This window comes from Lytechinus pictus, chromosome 2, assembly GCF_037042905.1.
Source record: "Lytechinus pictus isolate F3 Inbred chromosome 2, Lp3.0, whole genome shotgun sequence".
NCBI lineage: Eukaryota > Metazoa > Echinodermata > Echinoidea > Temnopleuroida > Toxopneustidae > Lytechinus > Lytechinus pictus.
In genome coordinates, this window is record NC_087246.1 from 32,295,202 (window position 1) to 32,319,476 (window position 24,275).

The 24,275-nt window shown below is 35.7% G+C and overlaps 1 protein-coding gene across 5 annotated transcripts in view; it reads right to left on the reverse strand.

The window, feature by feature from the left end:
- Nucleotides 1–7,681: 7,681 nt before the first annotated feature.
- Nucleotides 7,682–24,275, reverse strand: part of LOC129254395 (CUE domain-containing protein 1-like) — a 28,733-nt gene continuing 12,139 nt past the window's right edge. For 2 of the 5 annotated variants that reach the window (XM_064115454.1, XM_064115460.1), the window contains exons 3-12: nt 22,143–22,856; nt 21,208–21,393; nt 19,938–20,012; nt 18,951–19,268; nt 17,910–18,102; nt 16,077–16,409; nt 15,718–15,781; nt 14,602–14,692; nt 11,490–11,606; nt 7,682–9,517 (exon numbers count right to left, since the gene is read on the reverse strand). In XM_064115454.1, coding sequence (XP_063971524.1) covers nt 11,496–11,606; nt 14,602–14,692; nt 15,718–15,781; nt 16,077–16,409; nt 17,910–18,102; nt 18,951–19,268; nt 19,938–20,012; nt 21,208–21,393; nt 22,143–22,487 — 1,716 coding nt within the window. In that variant the 5' untranslated portion in view covers nt 22,488–22,856 and the 3' untranslated portion in view covers nt 7,682–9,517; nt 11,490–11,495. Of the gene's footprint in view, nt 9,518–11,489; nt 11,607–13,617; nt 13,683–14,601; nt 14,693–15,717; nt 15,782–16,076; nt 16,410–17,909; nt 18,103–18,950; nt 19,269–19,937; nt 20,013–21,207; nt 21,394–22,142; nt 22,857–24,275 lie in introns of those variants that run through there. The other 3 variants (XM_064115463.1, XM_064115464.1, XM_064115465.1) reach the window with 3 other exon arrangements.

Below are 24,275 nucleotides of genomic sequence, written 5' to 3' on the forward strand. Positions count from 1 at the left end.
TAAAGCTGCAATTAATCTAAAACTGAATGTATATAAAATCAAATTAAATGGAAATCAGATGAACTTTGAATAATTTGCTGCTAAAATTAGTTATATAGCAGCTTATATTGGATGTGCAGATGTAATTCAAATTATAGTACTTTTAATCTTAATACGTGGTATAAATGTGGTTTAAATGCGATGTGGCAGTAGCAATGATGATCATACACAAGATGATTTACATGCTCACAAGATGGTCGCCATTCACTACCCATTTCAGTCAATATTTATTTGTGATTGGTCAAGCCCACCCCCCCCCCCCTGCATACTGAGCATGGTCCAGGCTGCAGAACTGATCTGTTCTGGTACAGTGTGTCAAATTACTGTGGAACAAAATTGTGCTTTGTACTATTCTAAAGGAACTATTCACATTAAACATGCACCATGTAATGTATCCGAAATGGTAACAGGGACAGCTTTTATGTCGTTGGGTGACGAAATGCTGTTTGTGGCATGTTCCCCGGGATCAGGATTCGGTGTGATGAGTCCTTTACTGTGGTAATTGTCAGTGAATGACAAGTTATTGTTAAACTTCAATGAAACAGTGCCCAATGGGAGTGTTTTATATTTTTTAAAGCATGTTGTCAGTGATAAGCTACTGAAGTCCGTACATCTGATTGGCAGAGAGAAATTTTGTCAGTGGATATCACAGGCGAGGCCCTCTGTGAATATCTCCCATGTGGAAAGAGCTAGTCTGCAGGCACAGACTGTTATTGGCACTTAGCCATAAAGTGGGTCTGAAAATAAAGCCTAGCACAGGTTTTAACTTGCTGTGCAAAATCTGGTTAGGAAGCCATACATTACTTGATTCTATCCAGTTCCCTTTGATATTAAAGGGTTTACATTCAGACCACTATTAGTGTGTTTGATATACAGAGGGCTTGTGCCTTCAAGTTATATAAAGAAATGTAATTGATTTACACTATGCACAATCAGACAATGCTATCAACTACATTCAATATCAATATTGCTTTTAGTTTGGTCTGGATCAATCACAAGTATTTGTATATGACCCTAGTCACCAGCAAATACAGGCTAAAAATGTGTAGTAATAAATAATGTCTTACTAGTATAAAGTGGATGCACTGATGATATATAAATTTCAAAATTTTCTAAGGAAGTGGCACTTCATGGAATTCATGTTACTTGAATGGTATGAAAATCGTGCAATACACAGATAATACCGGGTTATATTTTGATTGCCATCCAGCTAAATGTACATTTGTTATATCACCATCTGTGAAATGGTTTGTATACTCAAAGGGTATGAGGGAAAATAAATATTTAGTCATCTATGACATAATTGTGTCGGAAGTTGTAATGCTTTGTTGAGTCCACCAACTGAAGGTAACTGTTTTGAAGGAGAATGGAACCATTGAAACCGGTTGAATTGCAGAAAACAGAAAAATCAAAGAAATATTTCAATGAGAGGAGTTTTTTTTATAGATAAAAATTGAATGATTTAAAAGTTATGGTATTTGAGATCTCTATTAAATGCTTTGAATATCCTTCCATTGGCAATGCTACCAAGATCTCTGTAGTATTGACAAATAATTGTTGTAAATTACCATTAAAAAATAAACTAAAAAAAAAGTTTGGAAATCTAACTTTGATCGATTATCCCTCCTCGGTTTTAGTGAATATTAATATGCGATTGATACCAATGAATAGATCATTTAATTCTCTTTAAAATGATACCCTACAACGATATGATTACGGTTATAAAATGTGGGGCAAGGTCAAAATTCAAAAGTTGCAAAATGACACAATATTGAAAATCCCTGTTCTTTTTTTCCATGGTGATGAGTGAGTTTCTCAGCGTTTTCTTTTGTTTTCATGCACCTAAACATCAACATTAACATTGAACTCAAACACACCTGCGCAAGCAAACACATAACAAACAAACATGCATGGGTATTTCAAACCACGACTCAAAGTTTAAACATCACCACATAAACTACAACAAAACATAAAAAATGAAGAAGCAGGGGCTTGATTTGAATGGATTTTCATCTCTATTGACACAGACAAAAGAATCATGTTCTTTATTGACCCTTCATGACTATTTCTGCTCATTTTGCAGCTTTTCAATTCAGACCCCGTCCAACACTTTTGAATCCCGCTCTTTTCGTGATGGCATGATCATGACAAGCATGGTACAGTATCATTTTAAACAGAATTAAATGATCTTTTGAATGATATCAAATAAGCATCGTGTAATATTGGCAGTTGAGAGAAATTAATGGCCAAACTCAGATTTCCAAACTTTTTTTTGAGGGGTTATATTAGTGTAGGTTAAGGAATATCCAAAGATTTAGCAAGAAAGTTTTTAGAATGTTAAGTTTTTGATTCGTGACATCATATACAAGCAGCTGCCCATATGTTATATAATGTGAAATTCATAGATTTCAACATTTTGGAGTTCATGCCTAAAAATGTTCTTCTTTCAGGAGTGGATGTGAAAATTGTTCTGAAGTTACAATGAAACCCATTTTCCTTTTTTTTGTGAAAATGACATTTGATCGATTTTTCAAAATACATTCACAATACATGGGAAGCTGCTCGCATTTGATGTCACAATTCAAAATATCAATAACTTTTAAAATCTTGGATAGATTTTCCTTAAACCTTTACCAATATTTTTAAAATTATTTTCAGTGAACTTGCCCTCTTCAGCTCACAATCGCATCTTACCAGGCAGTTTCAAATGCAAAAAGTTAAGAATTTTTTTTTTATAGGATTTCAAGTTTTTATTGAAGATATATATGTTTTTTTTCCATCAATAATAAAGTACTTTACACAAACAGTTTGTACAGAAGGTATCATCCAAAAACACAGAGTACAATAAAATATGATTTGGTCTTCAATGAATACATAGCAGACAAATTTATGAAAACAGATTAATAAAGTAAGTGAATTATTCAGTACCTAATTGTACATGAATGCTACACCCTAGGGGCACTGTCAGTGCAAGATAGCTAACATGCTCATAAAAGGACCCTTAACAAGTAAACACCCTCTGATATCAGAGTACCCGAAACAAATACTTTGTAATGTCTTCCTAACCCTCAATTATACCTCTAAAATTTTGTTTGCAAGATAGGGTTGTAAAACACCCATTTTGTCTCATTTTGCAATTTTGTTATCCTGTCACGTATACAAACGCACATTGTCCGGCCGTGAAAAAAACACCTTTTACATGCTTCTGTGTATATAAGCTCCTGTAACTTGCACTAATACAAAGTTTGTATGCTAATATTAACCTTGCACAACATAATGTGTTACACCCAGGGATTACTATGCAACGGAGCAAGTTGAATTCATCCCCATTGGACACGTGTGCATAAAAAAATCACATTATTTTATTAGCCAATCAGCAGTAACCATTCTTAATTTGTAAAATTTACTATCCCCTTTGATAATGCTTTCATACATTTTCTTGAATTTTGATGTTTTGGAGAGAATGACCTAACTACACTCGGTACATTCAAGGTGCATTCCTAAACCAAATACTGACATAGCAATACATCCTTCACAGCATTTGTACCATCCCATTTGTAGACTTTAGAGCATTTGGCCCGTATACTTAAGTCAGGTTTAGCTTAGACCACAGTCTAACTCTATGCTAAATTTATGGAGAGCCAAAAATTCAAAAATCTTGTTTATATTGTATATTTCTTATGTTTACTATTTTGCTTCCTTTTGCTTTTATAATGAATAGATATACTTCAAAATACTTCAGTTATCATTCACAGACAATTTGGGTGTCGTGTACATGTGAGTTAACAAATTGGATGTGTACTGTTAAAGAATTGTGCCCCGATTGGCTCTCCATAGTTAAACCACAACTTTAAACCAAACCCCGTGTTCAGAAAACAGGCCTTTATGTTTTAACAGACAAACTTTTATTACAAATGGTGGAAAAGACTGGCTACTACAGAAAGGAAATGCAAATCACAAAATTTCATTGTCAACGAAGTTAACTACACTAAAACAGAATACAAACGACTGATATATACCATGCTTAATCTAATCATAATAATGCCAAATGTAAAGTTAAACATAAAATACATGTGTAACATATTATCATTTACTTTGAATACTATAAAAATCAGAAAGAGTTTTCTGATTTTACACAAACATTGCTTGACAAACAAATGCCTATAAAAACATCAGTATCAATGTGCAGCGTTTTTAGATACTGTATAAAATGGAGTCGAAAATAAGATGGTAATTTTCTGTTCCAATTCATCAAATATTAAGAATGTACTAGGTCATATGGAAGTAGTTTCTTTCTAACAATATGACCGGAAGATAAATTTATAAAGATGTGAGATAAGGAAGAGAAGTGAAGAATGAGAGACAGATATTGACCATGGGGGGGGGGGTGGAAAAGAAGTATGATATTATCAACTAATCAATTGATAATTACGATATGAGTGGAAGAAATGGAAGATAAATAAAGATGTGAGATATGGAAGAGAAGTGAAGAATGAGAGACAGATATTGAGGGGGGGGGGAAGAAGTGTAATATTATCAACTAATCATCACCAAGGTATCAGGGGGAAAAAATATTTTATTTTCGGGGGCTACTTTTCACAATCTACTGCCTAAATCTGCAACATTGGATGAGCTTTAACATTGCAGTGAATGGGGATTTTCCAGGGCTATTTTGAGGATTTCAGGGGCAAAATTGCCCCGAGCCCCCGTGTAATTTTTTCCCTGCAAGGTATACATGTTTTGAAATTAATCAGTGAATACATTTTTTTTTTCACAAAGCTGTAATCATGATTCATCAATGATTTCTCATTACTTTCAAATTTCAGTCCTGACTTGTATATAAAAATCAACCAATCAATTCACTTCTACATGAAAACTTTGGCAAATCAATGTTTCAACTCTCGGTTTTGATAACAGTATTGAAAACTACATAAAAAAAATAAGAATGAAATAAGTACACATTTTCAATTACATCGTAAGTGTCACCACTGACAAAACCTCAAGGCTGAAAGATTGAATGCAGAAAACTCTAGTTTAGAATAATTTACACAATAAATGTATATTTAATATCAAATGAATTACACCATAACCAAGGGCAGATTCATGATTGACATTTCAAAACAAGTATTAGAAATAATAAAAATATGTTTATAAAGGACATCAAAGCAATTTTGACAAAAATAAATTTGATAAGAGAATCAGAAACAAAAAAGGGTGAAATGTCAGCACAATATGAGAAAAATTGTTAAATTTCTTTTGACAAGCAAAAAATGGGAGCGTAAGGAGGGGGGGGGGGGGGTCTGCCCCTGACTATTACCACCCCACAAAAATGTAACAATGCCTTAGATTCATGAAACTGCATCAACTAAATTATGCATATCTTTTTTTTCAACGTTTTGCATCATTTGAGCAACAGATAAATCACAATACATGCATGTATTTCTCTAAGAATAATGGTGCTTTCAAAGATTCAAAGTCCATTTCAACCCTTCATATTTTAGACTGATTAAACTGCAAAATCACAATGAAAAATGGTTCAAGTAAAATAGGAAGTACATGCAGTAGTAATAGTATTATTTGGCATAATTTCTTTGGTATTCCCCGTGACCATGAAGAGTTTTCTATTTGTTCTACATCATGTTCATTTTTGTAGGGGTAGAGAACTGAATGATTTTCACTCATTTCAGGGACATTTTGAGAGTTCTGTAACAAAAACTTAAGTAACACATACCGATTCTGAATACCATTAAGCCTCGACTCGATTCAAATTCATATTGCTTACATCTCAATAGATTCATAGAAAAGAATTCATTAAACATTGACACTGTCCTCAGAATCACTGTTTCTTCTGGTAATTATTTCTCAACTCTCAAAGTTTACCAGTCATGTGCCAATAAATGACACTTCATAATACAATCAATTTATACACATAGTATACGTCGAAACAACAAGCAAGGTGGCAATCACATATTTCAATTACTCACAGAAGTACTTGGATTTGAATACAATTCAAGGCACAGCAGTAGATCACATGCCCCAATTTAATCATCACAATTTATCATATTGCCAAATATACATGTAGTAATCTTAGAATGAGTTGTAAAAGGGAGCATAATAGAAAACAAATGAATGGAATGAATATTAGAATACAACAAAGTAGAGAGTACTGACACAACAAAAAGTTAAAAACCCTATGTAGGTTTGAACATTATATAAAGAGCATAAATATTTTTTTTTAATTGAGGATATAACAAAAGGTACATTGTTTGACCTGGTTACACAAAGCTAACAAATTGATCACATAAGTAGGTTTGCACAGTATTTTATACATGGTGATCCAAGCAATCAATCATAGAAAACAGCCAAGTGATCAATTGCTTTATAATATAGGGTTGTGTTATAAAACACTGGTCACATGATACGATAAAAATAAATTTTCTACATGATCAAACCTTGATGGGATCCCTGACACAATAAGGTTTTTACTGACGTTTGATGTAACACACCTGGGCCCTGTTTCACAAATGAAACTCTAAATATCAAACGCAACTAGATTTTCAACCAATCAGAAGTGTACATCTTTGACATGCGTTTTTCAAACACAACTGGGGCGCTGTGGTCTAGTGGTTAAGACTCACGTCTTTCAATCTGAAGGACATAGGTTCGATTCAAAGCCATGGCATGTTTTCCTTCAGCATGACATTTACCCACATTGTGCTGCACTCAACCCAGGTGAGGTAGATGGGGACAGGCAGGAAGTAATTCCTCAAATAGCTGTGCGCACCACAATTGGTAGACTTGCTAAGCCAGGGTAATAGCACAGTGGATACGTGTGATAAACAAATCCTTTATTAATCATTATTTATTCATTTTTTGCAGTGGGCTCCTGGATGATCAGGAGAAACTTTATTATTGAATACTACCAATACTTATTGATTACAAATTTAATGAGACAAGGCCTTCTTTTGTCCCATGACTACTGTAAAAAGCTAATGATATAGTACTGTAGCATATGATTGGCCGAAAGCAGATTCTTTAAAAGAATTGTCAGGTTTATGAGACAGCTCCTGAAGGTCTTTTTTTGGCGGGAAGTCACTTGATATCCCTTCCTGCTTTTCAAAGAAAACAAATATTCATATACATTTACATGTGATAAAAAACACTTGAAATTACATACTGTTTTACAGTACTGTCAAATAAACTATGACTTTGGTCGCCGTGGAAAATTTACCTCTTTAAAGAAAACATACAAATTATCCCACTCCTATTACACAAAATATAGCAATCACCAGAATGCCTAATTTTTGTATTGGCTTGTGCATAATAATCAATGCAATCAATTATAAAAATCAGTTTTGCAACCAATACTAAGATCTATGTTATGGGGGCCTGATTCAACAGAAGGTACATGTAGGACTGACAATCGTAGCCATGATTTTGATGCATTATAATGTTCAATGTTGTTGGTAATTAGTTGTGGCTCAACGAAATTGCAGCGGGATATGCTTTTATGCTATTGAGATTTTCGAAAGCTTCAGAAGTTCAAACAAAAATAATGTTTTCATCTATCTCATACAGCAAGCTGATGCATCCAATATAATAAAATCCACAGTAATTATCCACCATGAATTTTCTTTTGGAGAGAATGTTACATTCATGTGATGCTCTCAATTTTCAAGTGCTATGGCCATGGCCACGAGGGAATTTCATTAACATATTTGTCATCGAACAAGTCGCCAGAACTGCCAAATTTCCCTTGATTTGATTGACTGAGAAGTACAGATATCAGACTTGTTACTATGGTAACTATCAGATCAAACATACTTTGCCGGATAAAACATCTGACAAGTCCATTCCTAAAACACTCGAGGGGGGGGGCCCTCGAGGTACAGGATCCTCCGCTTTTGTGGCGCGATTTAAACTTTGTTGAAAAACAACAAATTTGGCCAATTTAGGGATACCCTATGCTTTGCATACTTTTTCAATTATGCAAGAACTTATTATGCCCCCTGGAACCAATGACTGTGGGGAGAAGCATAAATAGTCTCTCTTGAAATATATCATTTACATTAGAAAACAAATGTGATATTTGGTTGTTGGTTGTCTACGAAAAAAAATACAAGTAGAAATCTTGGTGCTGTAGCAAAACACACCGACAATATCAAATGTCTGATTCCTACCTGCAACATACACATGTATGAGGTCATTCTGGTTGGTTGCTAGGCCTTACAACTATCAAAGGCAGTACGGGTTAATTAGGAATCACATGTAAAAACCTGTGTCACATGCTATACCTCAGGACTTCTTGATTACAGGACAACCTTGTACAATCCCTCTGATGATCCTGAAGATACATGTAGCCTTTTGTTTTCTGCAGTGTTTGAATTCACTTGGCCTACTATCAGGTCGTAATTGTGTAATACATCTTCTAATACCATCGTCATGGCTAAACCCACTTGGTCTACTAGTAGATGGTCTAACACTCAGATCATCTAATGTCATCATCATGGCTAAACCAACTTGGTCTACCATCAACAGGGGCTGCGGAACGGTTTTCAAAGTGGGGGACTGACCATGCAAAAAATTACAATCATATGGTCATTTTTAGGTTTTTGTACACGGTTTTGGAAAAAATAGGGGGGGCCTGAAGCCCCCAGCCCCCCCCCCTCCCCCGCTTCCGTGGCCCCAGATCAATCGGTCCAATTTTCACCTTGTCTAACCATCACGCATGTCGCGTCACAATAACGAATTCACCATTTCTATAACAAGTTTGCAATCAACCAATCATATTGAATGACTTTAGTAGCTTTTAACTATTATTGCAAATTTGTTATCATAACAAGTTTTATGACACAGGTCCCAGGTATAATATTCCCTTACTGTCATCTAGTCGAATGCCCAGATGGATGAATCTTGACTTTGTCTATATTTTTACACTTTGTCAAATGAAAATGTGGTTCTTAAACACTTCATCTTTTCATATAGACCAAGTTGTGTAAAACCAGGGGGCCGTTTCATAAAGCTGTTGGTAAGTTAAGAGCGACTTTAAGAACGACTGGTGATCCTTTCTTACGCGCTAAACCATCGCCAATGAATATACCATTTACCACAAGGAAGGATCACCAGTCGTTCTTAAAGTCGCTATTAACTTACGAACAGCTTTATGAAACACCCACCAGGTCAATAGATGAAGTGGGTATAGCCGAACTGGAAAAAAGAGGCAAAATGGTAAAATTACCTTAGTGGCAATCATAAAATGGTCAAATAGTTGAACTGGTAAAAGACGAAGTAAGACCATGTGGGATAGGACCAAATGGAAAGTGGATGAATCGGATGTGGACCAAGTGGCAATTTACCTTTGTGTGAATAAAATTAAGACCAAAGTGGTTTTAGGAGTCACCTGCTTGAGATTTAGAACACCTAGGTATACTTCAAATGTGTTGCCTCAAGATCACAGCCTTATACCTCGTGGAAATGTCTGGGGGGAAACAGAATAAATAAGAAATATATATAAATGCCAGTTGTGGTTACAATCTCAAAATGACTTTTTACAGAACCCAATATAATGACCACCCAAGTGCCTGTTTGTATGAATAAAAAATATGTGCCAAAGGATTTTGGAAGAAATTGTGTAATTGCTGAGTAATAAGCAAAATAAGCGCGGATTCGGGCACTTCCGTCGGGTCTTTATTCCAGCAATAGTAATATGCACTGTCCCACGTGTGCCTATCTGTGTTGGCGATCTTCAATGTGATCGTTTTTCAGCTTAGATTGTATGATTTCACAAAGTTCAGTTTATGTAACTGTACCAGATCTATATCCACGATGATACAGTTATACTTAACCTTGGTTTTACTGCAACTACTTTCATTTAGCTTTAAGATGCATGTTTTTCCTGCTGTCCAAGAAATACAGCAGATTGAGATTTAACAATAAAGGAGAAAAAAAATTGTTAAATTTATTAAAATCGCCCAGAGTCAAGTACAAATTCAAGTGATTTACATGTAGATCTGCAGTATAAAAGTACATTATACTATGTACCCATACCAACATTTGACATAATTCAGAATAAGGAAAATATTTTATAATTAGATGCTTTTCAAGACTTAAAGACAAAATTAGTGAATGAATACATAGATGAGTGACCTAATAGACAAATAAATATCAATAATGATGAAGATGATGATAACAAATAACAACAATGTAAACAACCCAGAAAAATTTAGACAAAATATGAAGGTCAAATTTTATGAGAAAACTAATTATTACTACAAGATTGAAATTAATTGTACACATAATAATAGGCATTTGTATAGCGCCATCTATCTAGAAAATCTATTCCGAGGCGCATTATTATTATTATTACCCCAGCTTTAGCTCGAGCTGCCTTTCAGCGCGTGTGCATTCAAGGAATTAATCCTGCTAGGTACCCATTCACCTCACCTGGGTCGAGTGCAGCACAATGTGGATAAATTTCTTGCTGAAGGAAAACACACCATGGCTAAGATTCGAACGCACAACCCTCTGGTTGAAAGGCGAGAGTCAGAACCACTAGACCACGACGCGCCCACGCCCACACATATCCAGCTATTTACTAGCAATTTATAGCAGGACAACTGAGTAAAACGAGCATGACAAGTACACATCACCAATAAGCAAGTTTATTACATGTACATTGACAGTATTTTCTGTCATAGCACCGTCATCATGTTCCAAAAAAAAATCAACAACCATAGAATATTATTATTAATAGCAATTAATGTGCAATGAGTGCAATGTTTACTATGATTTCATCACCGAGTGCATTATGAGATGCTATTAAAATGAACATGAAAGAAGCAACAGATGAGCAGAAGAGGAAAATTGTTAGAATGTACATGTTCAACTATTTTTACCGTTAAATTCCCAATATCTATGCAATAAACAAACATCAGAGCATTGTTTTCACACACTGAAATTTCTAAAAAATTTTTAAGTTCCACTTCAATCTGAAAAAATATCAACTTCCTCATTTGGAGAGCAGATCGAAAACAAGTGACAAATTAATGTACATGTGCAATTCTGCATTAAAGAAACGGTGTGGGGCAAAGACATAAATCAAAACAAAATTGGTTAATAGAGAGCACCTGGCTTTTATACCAAATTAACGATCTTTCAGGAGAGGGGATACTTATGTGTGAAAAAGTATTTCAAAAATAATAAAAAGAAACTTTCAAATTAAATCATTTGAAATTACATGTAATGCTGCAGCTATGTGATCATTATTGGATAATATTGAAGACTTCGTCATGTCGATTATATACTGCAGCTTGACTGAACAAGACCAGTTAATAATTGTTACTGTAAAGGTAAGTAAGCCACAAAGAACAGACTTTTCTGTTATTATTATTATCATTATTAAACGTTCATGGACATAACCACACATTGATGCCTAACACAAAATGGTTTACCCATTTTCATCTGGAGAAGAAGTAAGGATCGGAATCTTCATGATTTAACAAGGAATCCTGCTTGCCACTAAGCAATTGTCTCTTCTTGGATGATCGTTTCCTAACCTTCAATAAATGCTGGCAGAAGGAAAAGCAAGAATCATGGTGTGTGATGAACGGTGATGCGACATTTGCCCCTGCGACATTTGCTCCAGGCTTTAATTCGTCAATGGTATAGGGTTAGGGTTGCAATAGGTTATATGTTATGTTCAGGGTAGAGTATACATGTAGTATGTAACCCAGGGTTTAAGTTAGTCGTTCGATTAGTGTGTGGAATTAATAGTAGAGCAATTGTCGCCAGAGCGATGTAATGGAATCGTGATGAAAAGCATGCACAATGAAAGCAAAGCCAAATATTCTACAGAATGAGATACTGCAACTGATATTGCTTTGAACAATGTATGGTAGAAGTATACCATCACAAACTACTTTCTCTTTGGTCTATTGTCTAAAATAAAAAATCTGATCAGGTTCTTGTGCATTGAATGGATTTCTTATTCCCTGCTGATACATGTAGGTCTTCCATGCAGCATTTCTCAAACAGAAATAAATAGCTTGAACGGATGTAACCCAAGTCTGCAGAGAAACTTTTTAAAACTTTGTATCCAAAGTCAAGGGCGATAGTTAAAACTTATACCTCTTTCTCATTTTGGGAATACTGTATTTAAACTCTGACAGCAACTCCTCCCTTCTGCCCTAGAAATACAGGTACAGCAGAAGTCAAGAATCATTAAAATAAAAACCTCACCAATATTTGAAAGTGATATTTCTCAATTCTAAGCAAAATGTGGCCCTCCATTTTCAAACTAGTACAGTCCAATTTCTAAGGTTTGTTAAATATAATTTGCAATATCTCATAAAAATTATGTAATAATCAATTCTTAGAAACGTAACGAGAGAAGCACTGCATGGTCAATATATAATGTCCTACAGGAAGGAAGAATGAATGTAACTAACTGTGGCACCAGTTGAAAGAAAAAGGAAAGCTACCCAAACTAGGCAGGGATTCAAGTATTTGAAAATGAAAATCGGCAAATCAATATCGGAATTCAGGAAAAAGAATGTACAAGGACAAGAAGAAATTGTCTTCTTTAACAATCAATCAATTACTACATCCTTTAAATCATATGTATTTACACAGGGACCACTAGATTCCTAAAATGAATATGAGTCAAAATCATCCACGAGGCATTAATTAAGAACCATTGAAGTGTCCATGTGCGAGCAAAAAAGTAAAGTTTTAACTGAACTTCCAATTACTTCATTCAATTTGTGTCAAATTACATAATTTTGCACTAAAACGGAAGTTTCCAATACACTTTATAGCATAGTCTACATTTGGGCATATTTATACATTTTTAACTTCAGCTGAAAATAAACAAATAATAATGAATAATCAGAAAATAAAATACTTTGACTTTTGACACTTTTCATGAAATATACCCCAGGATATTTAAAAAAAAATTACATTCTACTCCAAGTGTCCAAGCCACAAATCCCCCTCCCTCTAACAGTGAATAAAGACAAATTTTGAAATGGAATTCATGAATGGAATGGGTATGATCAGGGTACCCTGCTTTCAGCATAATATGTACATGTAAACGGGGGAGCATTTCATGAAAGGACTTGTCGGACGTTTTATCCGACAAGTCCTGTTTTATCCGACAGTTACCATAGTAACAGTGCCTCACAGCCAATCAAAATCAAGGAAAGATGTCAGATCTGACAACTTGTCGGACAAAAATCTTGATGAAACGCTCCCCAGGGATGTACGTTATAAATGCTGAAGGGGCCTACAGAAAGGATTTTTTTCCCTCCACCTCATATATTCTTACAAAGCCATGAGAAGTTGGAAAGTAAATATTTATCTTGCCATAATATCATGAAAAAAATGAAAAGAAAGTAAATGCCCCTTTCAAAAACAATGAATGGAAAAGAAGGATTTACAGTTGATGTTTGCTGTAAACTTGCTATGCATCATCTACAAGGAAAGAATTACTTGCATTCAATGACCATATATATATATATATAGAAATAAGTACATGTGTAAGTTCTCCTTCCACATAAGAAAATAAATTATTATCTTTACCAGCGATGATTTTCTTGGTGCCGTCAATCACGTTAAACCCGTTGGAAATCCAATCTTGTCATGTACTAGAAAATTATGATCGAGCATGATTTAAATTGTTTTATTTAATGAAGAATTTCAGTGAGTGAAAGGCATGTTTTCTTATGCAGACTTTTAGAAAAATCTTGAATAAAAAAAATTGAATCCTTGATATCAATTTGGAAAAAAATTATACACACAAAATTAATCTAATTATAAAGAATATTGCATAACAATTATAGAAAAGAGAACAAATATCACGATGAAGTCATTTCTTGGATGCATGGATATTTATGATGCAATTTCAAGTGAAAATTGTTTCTAAAAATGTAACTTGTTTAAAATAATTAGAAATCTATATCACCAAAAATTACACAGAAATAATTGTCAAATGGATTTGATGAATGGAGTTCAAATAATGAAATTCAAATGAATGATAAATCAAATATAAACATAAATCAACAGATCTCTATGTTTTACAAATGGACCCCAGCAAAATAAATAGATTTATTATTTTGTTACCATCAAATGATTTTTTTAAACTGAATGTGTAGTACCAAGTGAGCTAGTGCAAAATTGCATGGATAACATTCATTACAATCTCCCACATATAAACTGATGTCAATTGATTTTGAACAAAGAAAAAAAATGGTACTGTGCAAAAGTTGTAAAAATAATAAGGCAAGAATCTCATCTTCATTGTCATACTGCAAAAGCTGTGGTAAGTGGTAAAGTATCAAGGAAAAGACTTATCATTATTATGATGATTTAATTTAATGTATGTGAAAAATACAAAATACTTTTAACACCATTAATGTGAAAAGGGATTTAAAAAAAAACGTCACGGAATAGTAAAATAACTTCAGCGGCCGTTTCATTTTCAACAACATTGCAAAATGGTGAGAATATGTTTGGTCACATAATGCTACTATTTAGGATATAAAAGAAAAACTATCCTATACTTACTTCATGAGCTGGCTCATTATCGATCAATTCTTCATAAAGACTTTCACCCCCTAGCAAAGCATCATTAGCACCACTATCGCCTGTTTCATATCTGATACGACTCGGTCAAGGACAAAACCTATCTTAGAAGATATACAACCAATTCATCATATCAAATTATGCTTTCAGGTAATATCTAAAGATTAAACTCTTTTGGCAATCTCATAGTGTGGATAAAATCAACCCTTCCTTGAATAAGACCATAATTGTATGGAGTGCAACTATCAACTCCATTCATTGATTAGAATTTTTTTTTAATTCTGCACAGAAAGGTTGCCAAAAAAATCTTATAAAAAATGAGAAGAAAAGGATAATAACATGAATGAAAAAAATGAATTTTCCAGAACATTATTCTTTGTTTTTTCAAAATGAATATTGAATAAGAAGTATATAGAAGTGGGCAGTAAATTTCTTATTTAAGGTGAGATTAAGCCCTTGTTTAATAATCAGAATTCCTCTCTTTGCCTCCAACAACACATCATTAAATGTACCAACTATAAAGGGCTATGATAAATAATAATTTGCAAAATCATCTGCAACCATGATGCAACTGTGCAATGCTTTCCTTAATTCTGATGCAATGAAAAAGTAACTTCAAAGGCCCTTAACCTGTTGGAGAGTGGCTGATTAAGAAAGAATATGCGCATATTCCAGACCCTCCCCCCTATATGTACATGTAGCCTCTGTTTCTAACAATTGAATATGCATTCTATTAAACTTAAAAAAAAACGTTTTAAAAAAACAAAACAAAAACGGAAAATGAAGGAGACAGTCTCTGACTAAATTTGTTTCAATCTTATCTGATATGGCATTATAATCAAATTGAAGACATGATATTATGGGCCGACTAGTAAGCTCTGTAATTGTGATCTTATTTCTCAACGTCATTAAAGTTATCTATAACTTTGCATGCAGGGGCTCATATCAAAGCGTACAGATGAGCAGTAATCAACAGATACTATAACAAGGATTGATATCATTTGCAACTGTAAAACTGAAATAGGAAATAAATGTACTTTGCGGTTGTGCCTCATAAATAAGTTTCATATAAGCCAACATAAATTTCACAAAGGATACTTCCTCGAGGGCTTCTTTTTCTTCTGAAATCTTCCGGCCAGCAGAGATAATTTTGTCTTGGAAGCTAAAAAAGAGTACATTAAAATTAGATGAAATTAAAATTTGTTTATAATAGATTTCATAGACAATAACCATTGAATAGGTTAATTCATGGCATAATCTGAGCCCTCCTGAATGAATTATTTTTGTCCTACTCATAGTAATAAGTATACAAGGTTGGCATATAAGTCGGTTCTATCAGACAGCATACTGTTTGCTGAAATATTCCTTGAGCCCACAAGAAATGTTTTAATAATGACAATGATAAAGTAATCAAATTTAGGGATTTTAGTTGAAGTTGTGTGTTGACAAGGACTCACATTTGCCCATATGGTTGAGTTTGTTCCTGAACTCAATATCTTCCATGGAGAGTCCTCCAGAGGCACTTGTTGCTCCATTGGTCATCCCGCCCCCTGAGACACCAGATGAAGGAAAAGAAGACCCACTATTTTCTCTCCTCATGCCAGGCGGTCTAGACGGGAGCTCTGGAGCTGGTGTTGCAGGGAGGGGGCGATTGGCAAGGTCTGGAGGCTGCCGGTGAAGAGGGGATTGCGATGGGCGTGGAGGAGGAGTAGGTGTGGGAGTGGACATAGATGATGATCCAGATGTTGAACTGCTGGTGGTCCTCCCCTCCCGTAATGCATCATGGTAATCTGCATGAGGCAAAATACAGATATAATTTAAAATGATGGCTTTCTTGATTACTGCGCTTGCTGAAAAATTGAGAAATCAATCTGGACAAAGTCGGATGGTTGAAAAAGACATGAGAATATATGCATAACATAATGTTTATATTTGCTAATTAGTACTGAATATAGAGTCCATAAGCACCCAAAATAATGCAGTTTAATCCTGACTGGAGCAGAAGAGCTTTTATGCCCTATACTTCAATGAATAAAGTCCTGTTTAAGAGCTACTGTATTTTGCAGCTGATTCCTAGAACGTATGTTATTTTCCCAGCTATAGCTTGCTGCTTGAAACCACAGCACTTCTAGGAGTCAAGGAACAAAGCAAAAAATTACCCATTAATTTCACCTGGAGAGCGTTTCATGAAAGGAGTTGTCAGACGCCTTTATCCGACAACTCCCGTTTTATTTGACAGTTACCAAAGTAACAGAGCCTCTCAGCCAATAAGAATCAAGGAAAGTTGTCCGATCTGACTTGTCAAGACAAAACAATATTGATGAAATGTTCCCTAGTAGTGTGTACATGTACATAATTAGGGTAAATTTTGAGAGGTAACAAAAAAAAAAAACAAGTGGAGCGCCTCTGGCAGTCTCACCTGCATCACGCGATTCAATATAGCAGCAGTGCTGACTTTGAAAACTACTATAACATAATTATTCACAAAAAAACACAATTCATATTAATGATACAATACTATGTTCATTGACAATAAATGACAATTGACCTTGATCATGAGACCTAAGACTTGTCAGTGATACTTGATTACCACTATATCCATATTTTATAAACTATATCTATAAACTTTGAAAGTTATGATGGTAATTCAACAAATACCCCCTACATGGCCAAAGTTCATCTACCTTTGACCTTGGTCATGTGACCTGAAACTCGCACAGGATGTTCAGTGATAGTTGATTACTCTTATGTCCAAGTTTTATGAATCAGATCAATAAACTATCAAAGTTATGATGGTAATTCAACAAATACCCCCAACTTGGCCAAAGTTCATTGACCCTAAATGACCTTTGACCTTGGTCATGTGCCTCAAAACTCGGTCAGGATGTTCAGTAATACTTGTTTACACTTATGGCCAAGATTCATCAACTAGGTCCATATACTTTCAAAGTTATGACGAAATTTCAAAAACTTAACCTTAGGTTAAGATTTTGATGTTGATTCCCCCAACATGGTCTAAGTTCATTGACCCTAAATGCCCTTTGACCTTGGTTATGTGACCTGAAACTCAGGCAGGATGTTCAGTAATACTTGATTAACCTTATGTCCAAGTTTCATGAACTAGGTCCATATAATTTCAAATTATGCTGTCATTTCAAAAACTTGATCTTCGGTAAAGATTTGATGTTGACGCCGCCGCCGCCGTCGGAAAAGCGGCGTCTCACTCTGCTACATATGCAGGTGAGACAAAAAACACTTCCAAGAGGAAAGATTCAGCCCTCCCTTTTTACCTCTCTCAAGAGCTGACAGGAATTCAGGATCCTGCTGAAGCTGATGAAGGAACTCCTCATTCTGGAGCATCAGCGCTAGCTTTTCATCCTCCAGCATCTGGTTTGACTCTGCATCGTGCTGACCCACGGATCTCCGTCTACTGGTGTTCTCATCTAATCTCTGCTGAATGCCTGGTGTCATCCGAGGCTGCGACTGTATTGCCAAAACATGAATCACAACTGATACACCTGCATCTTTGTAGCTTCTTGTAATTAAACTTAAAAATTTAGGGACCCCTCTGTAAATCAGCGTTGAAATGTTATCAATGCTTAATAGGACAACCCCTCAGTGATAAATACAATACAACCAATATGGACAGGATCAGGGTCACTGTGACCAATGTGTTTCTGTATGCTGGCGTTTTCAATCTTAAGACTAATCTCTGCTGGATGGAGGTTGTGTCTGTGTAAAAACAACCTAATACACCATCAGTATACTGTTCATAAATCTAGGTTGCCAATGCCGCCCTGATCAGTTGGTCAACTGAGATCAAGTTCTTTTGTTCAGGTCAGTGTTGTTCTGACCAATGGATCTCTGTCTGCTCTGCTTGCCAGGACCTACCTGGGGATGACTGTCGTAAAAAACAAGTCACTATTACAAATACAGCGTCTATATATTATTTTGCACATTTCAGCTGGAATCTGTTCAGCATCGTTCCCCCAATAAACCTCCAATTTCAGGAAAGACAAACAAACATGAGATTGGGAAAGTGTATGTCAAATATGGCATGCAGCAAAACTTAAAGGTGCACCTGACTTCTATTATGCTCCCTATGTTCAATAAATTTGGCTTCATGAAGATTAAGAACATACACTAAAAATTAATCATATCTCTACAACTTGACTCATAACTTACACGAATGACCATTTCCTAACTTAATACAAGCATTGTCCTCAAATTCAAAATAACTTTCCCACACTCCTGATAAAAATATCTGATCAAATCAAATCCTCAATCCCTTCAATTTGTGGCAAGGAAATACCAAATCTGAAGCAACTCACTGTTTGAGATGATGGCGAAACAGCCGTGCCCGTCGGCGAGTCTCCCGAGACCGATAACCTCAAGAAATCCGATGGTAGATTGCCGACCATCGGAGGATTCCATTGCCTTGAGGTCTGCATCTCCCCCATTCTCTGCATTACGTTCCTGTAGTTATCCCTCGTAGCGCTGCTCACACTCTCCTCTCCACCCATGCTGCGGGTCCTACGAGGGGGAGGGAGCTGGGGGGCTGTCCGCGGTAGGCTGCTGGAATCGCGACTGCTTGGCACGGGAGGGGTTCCTCTGGCAGTGTTGGACTGGGCATTCGTGTTACTGTTGAACTGTGAAGCATATTCCAATATATTAATGAATGATTATGATATACATGTACAGAGAAAAACTTGTAAAATGTACACTGAAATTTTCAATTGGACCAAACGTCAGTTTTAACCATTCACTGTCAGGACATGAAATGAAAAAAGTGTTCCAAGTTTCCTTTCCTTGACATACATGTATCAGTTTCCAAAGATTATAAGCCAATCATATGAGGGATATCAGTAAAAAGATCAAGGAATAACTACTTTTCAGTGTTGGCAACATGGCCCTAATCCCCCCTGCGGCCCCATTATTTTTCAAGAGGTGAACAGAAAAAGAGAGGGAGAAAAAAAAAAGGAATAAACAGGGGATATTCATTGTTTATTCCTTTTTTTTTCCATCTCTCTCTTTTTCAAATAAAAAAGAGTATAATAAAGAGGAGTCCAAGTCCCATGACTCCATATCACCCACTATTCAATTGAGAAAAAAGAAGATGTCATCTATGGGACCGATCTTGCCCCCTCTACCATAAAACATGGCACCGCAACTGAACATACATGTAAACGGTGCCAAGGTATGAACATGTTCTACAATGTAAAATGTAGCCAGACAGGTAGTGGTGAATTGACCTCCTGTGTCAAAACAAACAGATAGTATGGAAAGTGTTCTTGAGAATAATACAATAACATACTCACTCTTGAGAAAGGACTATCTGGTTCCGGAGGAGAGTACGGAGGCGGCTGATCAGGGAAATTATCAGGGGGAATCATCTGAAAGATAAGGGATTCGGTCACTTCAGGAGTCACATACATGTATCTCTCAAACATGGATTACATGTACATTCTATATGGTGGAGCAGTTTATACCCATGACAATAAATTCACCTATTCCCTGTATCTCATTTTATGTGTGAGTTGAACAGTTCATGAGTCCAATACAATCAGAAACATTCGTGCCCTTCAACATGTAAGACACAATCAAAGATACATAGACATGTAATTTTGCAACCACCTATCTATATTAAACACAACAGATTTGTCTTCACTTGAATATACAGGGGTAAATACATTTCACATTAAAACATGTCTTACAGGAGTCTGTGCATAAGATTAAGACTGCATATTCATATGTTTTTGTGTCTCCCTTGGGTTATCTTGTTATAAACATGGGTTTCAATGTACCATCAATCTACATGATTGTATGATAGATAGTAGCTAACCGATATGTTCTTGATCATAATGATATCTTGTACAGTTTATCATCAAATTATAGTTGTTAGGCAGAGACGTACACATTCATGTACACATACATGTACAAGTACCTTGAAAAGAGGGAAATCTTTCAGACTGTATTTCGGAGCAACCTAAAAACAGCAAGTACAACATTCAACTCCCTCCAAGGCATATTGCTGAAAGATTTGTTCAAAATCGAACACAACTTTAGAGATCATACACAACTTGATCTTCAACCAATTACAACCGTGTATGTGTGACTTGTGTCTGATTTTTTTTTTTTTTTTTGCATTTGAATGCAAATCTTCCTGCAAAAGGACCTATAAAACACACTTTACATAGGAGGACTTGTAATTTCCAAAACCAAAACAGGTATCAACAAGCTCAGCTTTCTCTCAGATCAGCCACTAAACACAAAAGCCCGTATTCTGAAGTCGGGTTTGACTTAGACCATGGTCTAACACTGTGCTAAAATTATGGGAAGCCAAACGTTTCAAAATTTTGTTTACAGTGAATGCTTCTCATGTTAACAATTGTCATACTCATCCTTCCCAGGCAGTTAATAATGTTTTGGGAGTAAAATGAGCTGATACATTGAACATATACTGTTAGAGATTTATGTAACAACTGGCATTCCATAGTTAAACCACAACTTTAAACCGAATTAAACCCGAGTTCAAAATACAGGCCAAAGAGTGATTCATTGAAAGGGTAATAAAGGTTGTCAGCTTACCTGTGGTGGGAGGTGTGATGGGGGTACAGGTATAGCCGCTGACGACGGGGGCATGGCAGGTGGTGGTGCCCTGTCGGGGATGTCGGCGTTCAATTTTAAAAGCTGATCAATGGTCTCATCTACCTTACCATTGTTGGATCTCAGAACAGTCTCGATCACATCCCGGTCCATCTCAGGGAACATACCCTACATGGTGGGAGAAAGAGAAAGACTTTATTTTAATATTCATGTGCTTGATCACAGATTCAATAAACCTTTTCTATTAAATAGACTCTGTCATTACTATAAATACAGGTATTGTACATTGACCAAAATATTTTAGTCTGTACTAGCAAAAGGTGTATGTAGATAATTGACTGTATGTTATACCGTCAGGTATTACAATGTAATTATCATGACTCATGAATATTAAAAGAGAAAGTCTACCCTAACAGTAACATCAAGTTGGTTTTACAAATTAGTTAAAAATATTGGTGACAGTTTGATGGAATTCTATAAAATAATGAAATTTGATCTGGTGATATCACATGCAAGCAGGATGAACTGTGAAACATGTGATGCCACCAATTCAAAATTTTGACAAATCGTTTGTTGGATTTATGCCAAACAGTATTTCCATGAACTTACTAGTAATATTGGGTGAATAAAACAATATGAAATATTGCAGGACCTAATTTTTTATGCGATTTACAGTTAAATCTATTTGAATTGGAAAAAAAGAAGAAAAATTATACACAGCCCCCATCCCCCATACATGTACACTACACAGTACCCCATGTTTAGCTTGTAATAAAAAAAAATCGAGTTCATACTGATTTGAGCACAAATAACTTGCAAAATTCATATCATGTACATGTGCATGACCAACAAAACTAAAGCCTGCTTGAGATTTTTTTTTTCCTTTTAGCACAAAACCAAAAACAAATAGAACCAACCTTGAAATCAGACATTGCCTGCTCAAAGTCTAGTTGCCCCTGTGGGGGCTGCTGTGGCATCTGTTGTTGTGGCATCACAGGAATGGCTGGGACCGCCATCCTAGGAGCACCCGCTGCTGGTGCAGGGGCAAGGAACCCCCCAGGCGGCTGTACTGGGTACCCGGCAGGGGCATAGAATGAAGGTTGCATGGGGTAGCCCGGACGTTGCACCGGCACTGCAGGATAGGCACCTGCCTGGGGAGGTGGAGGTCCGTATGTGATGGTGTTGGGGGACGAGACTACGGGGGCGCTGTTCCTCTTTTTCTTGTTCTTCTTGCTGCTTGACGATCCTCCAGGGGTGGCCATTTTGAAATTTGTCAATAATCTAGACTTACAGAACAAGAACTTGCTGCACTGCTTCAGTTACTCTAGTGGGTGGGGTTTTTTTTCAACCGATTTGATAAGGTATCGAATCATAAAAACACTCCATTATAATCATGGTTGTCATTTATTGTGTGGATACATACATGTACATGTATTGTCCAAAATTATAAATCTTTTTAAAAGCTATAAAAAGCTGCCGCTTGATGTCTCTTTAACTTCTGGTGCCCTTGGAAAATGGTGCATCTGGTGTAGAATAGGATACGTACTTCACTGTAGATGGAACTTCTTCTTGTTTCAGAGCAAAATATTACCACTGATTCATTGACGAAACAACAGTCAAGTCAATCCATCCTATTGAATGGCAAAGAAAAAGAAAAGAAATAAAATCTCCATGAATCATAATATTGCATTGTCAATATTCATGATTTACAATCTACTAATAGATGTTAATCAGAAACTTACATGCAAATGCAATCCTATGTACATGTATGTCACTCAACCATCTTTTAAAAGCAAATTCAAATCAATACTTTGTTACATGGTTCACAGGGCAAGCTGCTTGTACATGTAGGTCCAGAGTACAGCATAGCCAGTCCTACCATTAAAAAAGTCAATAAAGGGTATTGCATGGATTCTTAATATAGGATTGGATAAGTGGCCGATAAGGACAATACACAAGTATCTTTATGTAAGTTCTTGTACATGGCTTTATACATGTACATGCAGTGGTGCTAAAAAGTAGGTGAACCTCACCAGAAAATGAGCATACTGGTATTTAAAGTGTTCAAGTTTTGCCATGTTTGAGATGTATTTAATTATGAAGTCAGGCGATAAAATAAATTTAATGAAGTTTGCTTCTCTGGGTTCGCTCAACATTATAGTGTTGTTGCCTAAATAAAACACTCAGCCTGAAGTAGTGCATTTTGTGGTGGGGTTCACTAAACTTTTGAGCACAACTGTAGTGCATACATAGAGTTAGTATTCAAAATATTAAACAACTGGTGCAATGAACCGACACAAGGAAAGGCCAAAATAACAATTCATAGAAAGAAAATTACCTCAGGGTTGAAGAAATATATAATAATTGAAGGTATTAGTCACTGGCGGATCCAGAGCGGCCATTACATGGCAAAACGATGTATCTGCAAACTCCACATTCGGAGAAGAACCACTTTGAAGTTACAGCTTTTGTCTTTCTTCAAAAGAAAATTTCCCAGTCTTGAATTTAGTTAGATTTATTAGAATGAAATTGAAATCATCTTCCTTGAAAGTTTTTATGACATTCAATTTTTCATCAAAATAAGTGTTTTTATGTAGATACAGCATTTACCCAAAATATCCAACTGTCCATATTAGTCATACGATAATGGCAAAATGATGATCTGCAGATACATCATACTATTCATACAGTTCCTACGGCAATATCAAGGTAAAAAGTGTATCTGAAGATACATCAATTAGTTTCTATGGTTGAATCATGGCAAAATGATGTATCTGCATATATATACATAATTTTGTGTTTTTTGGTCAAATCAATTTAGCCAAAGTTACAAGCCTTTAAAACTAAAGACATGACAATTGGTAAAAGGGTGTAATTGGAACATGTACAGCTTTAGTACCATAAACTTCTCTGTGACTTTTGGGGGCACAATTTGTGGAAAAAGATTAATGTTGCAGATACACTATTTTGCCAAAAACTAGTCTCTGAATATCGTGGCACACAATTTGTATGTTGTGCACAGATACATTTTGTATCAACTAGTCTTTGAT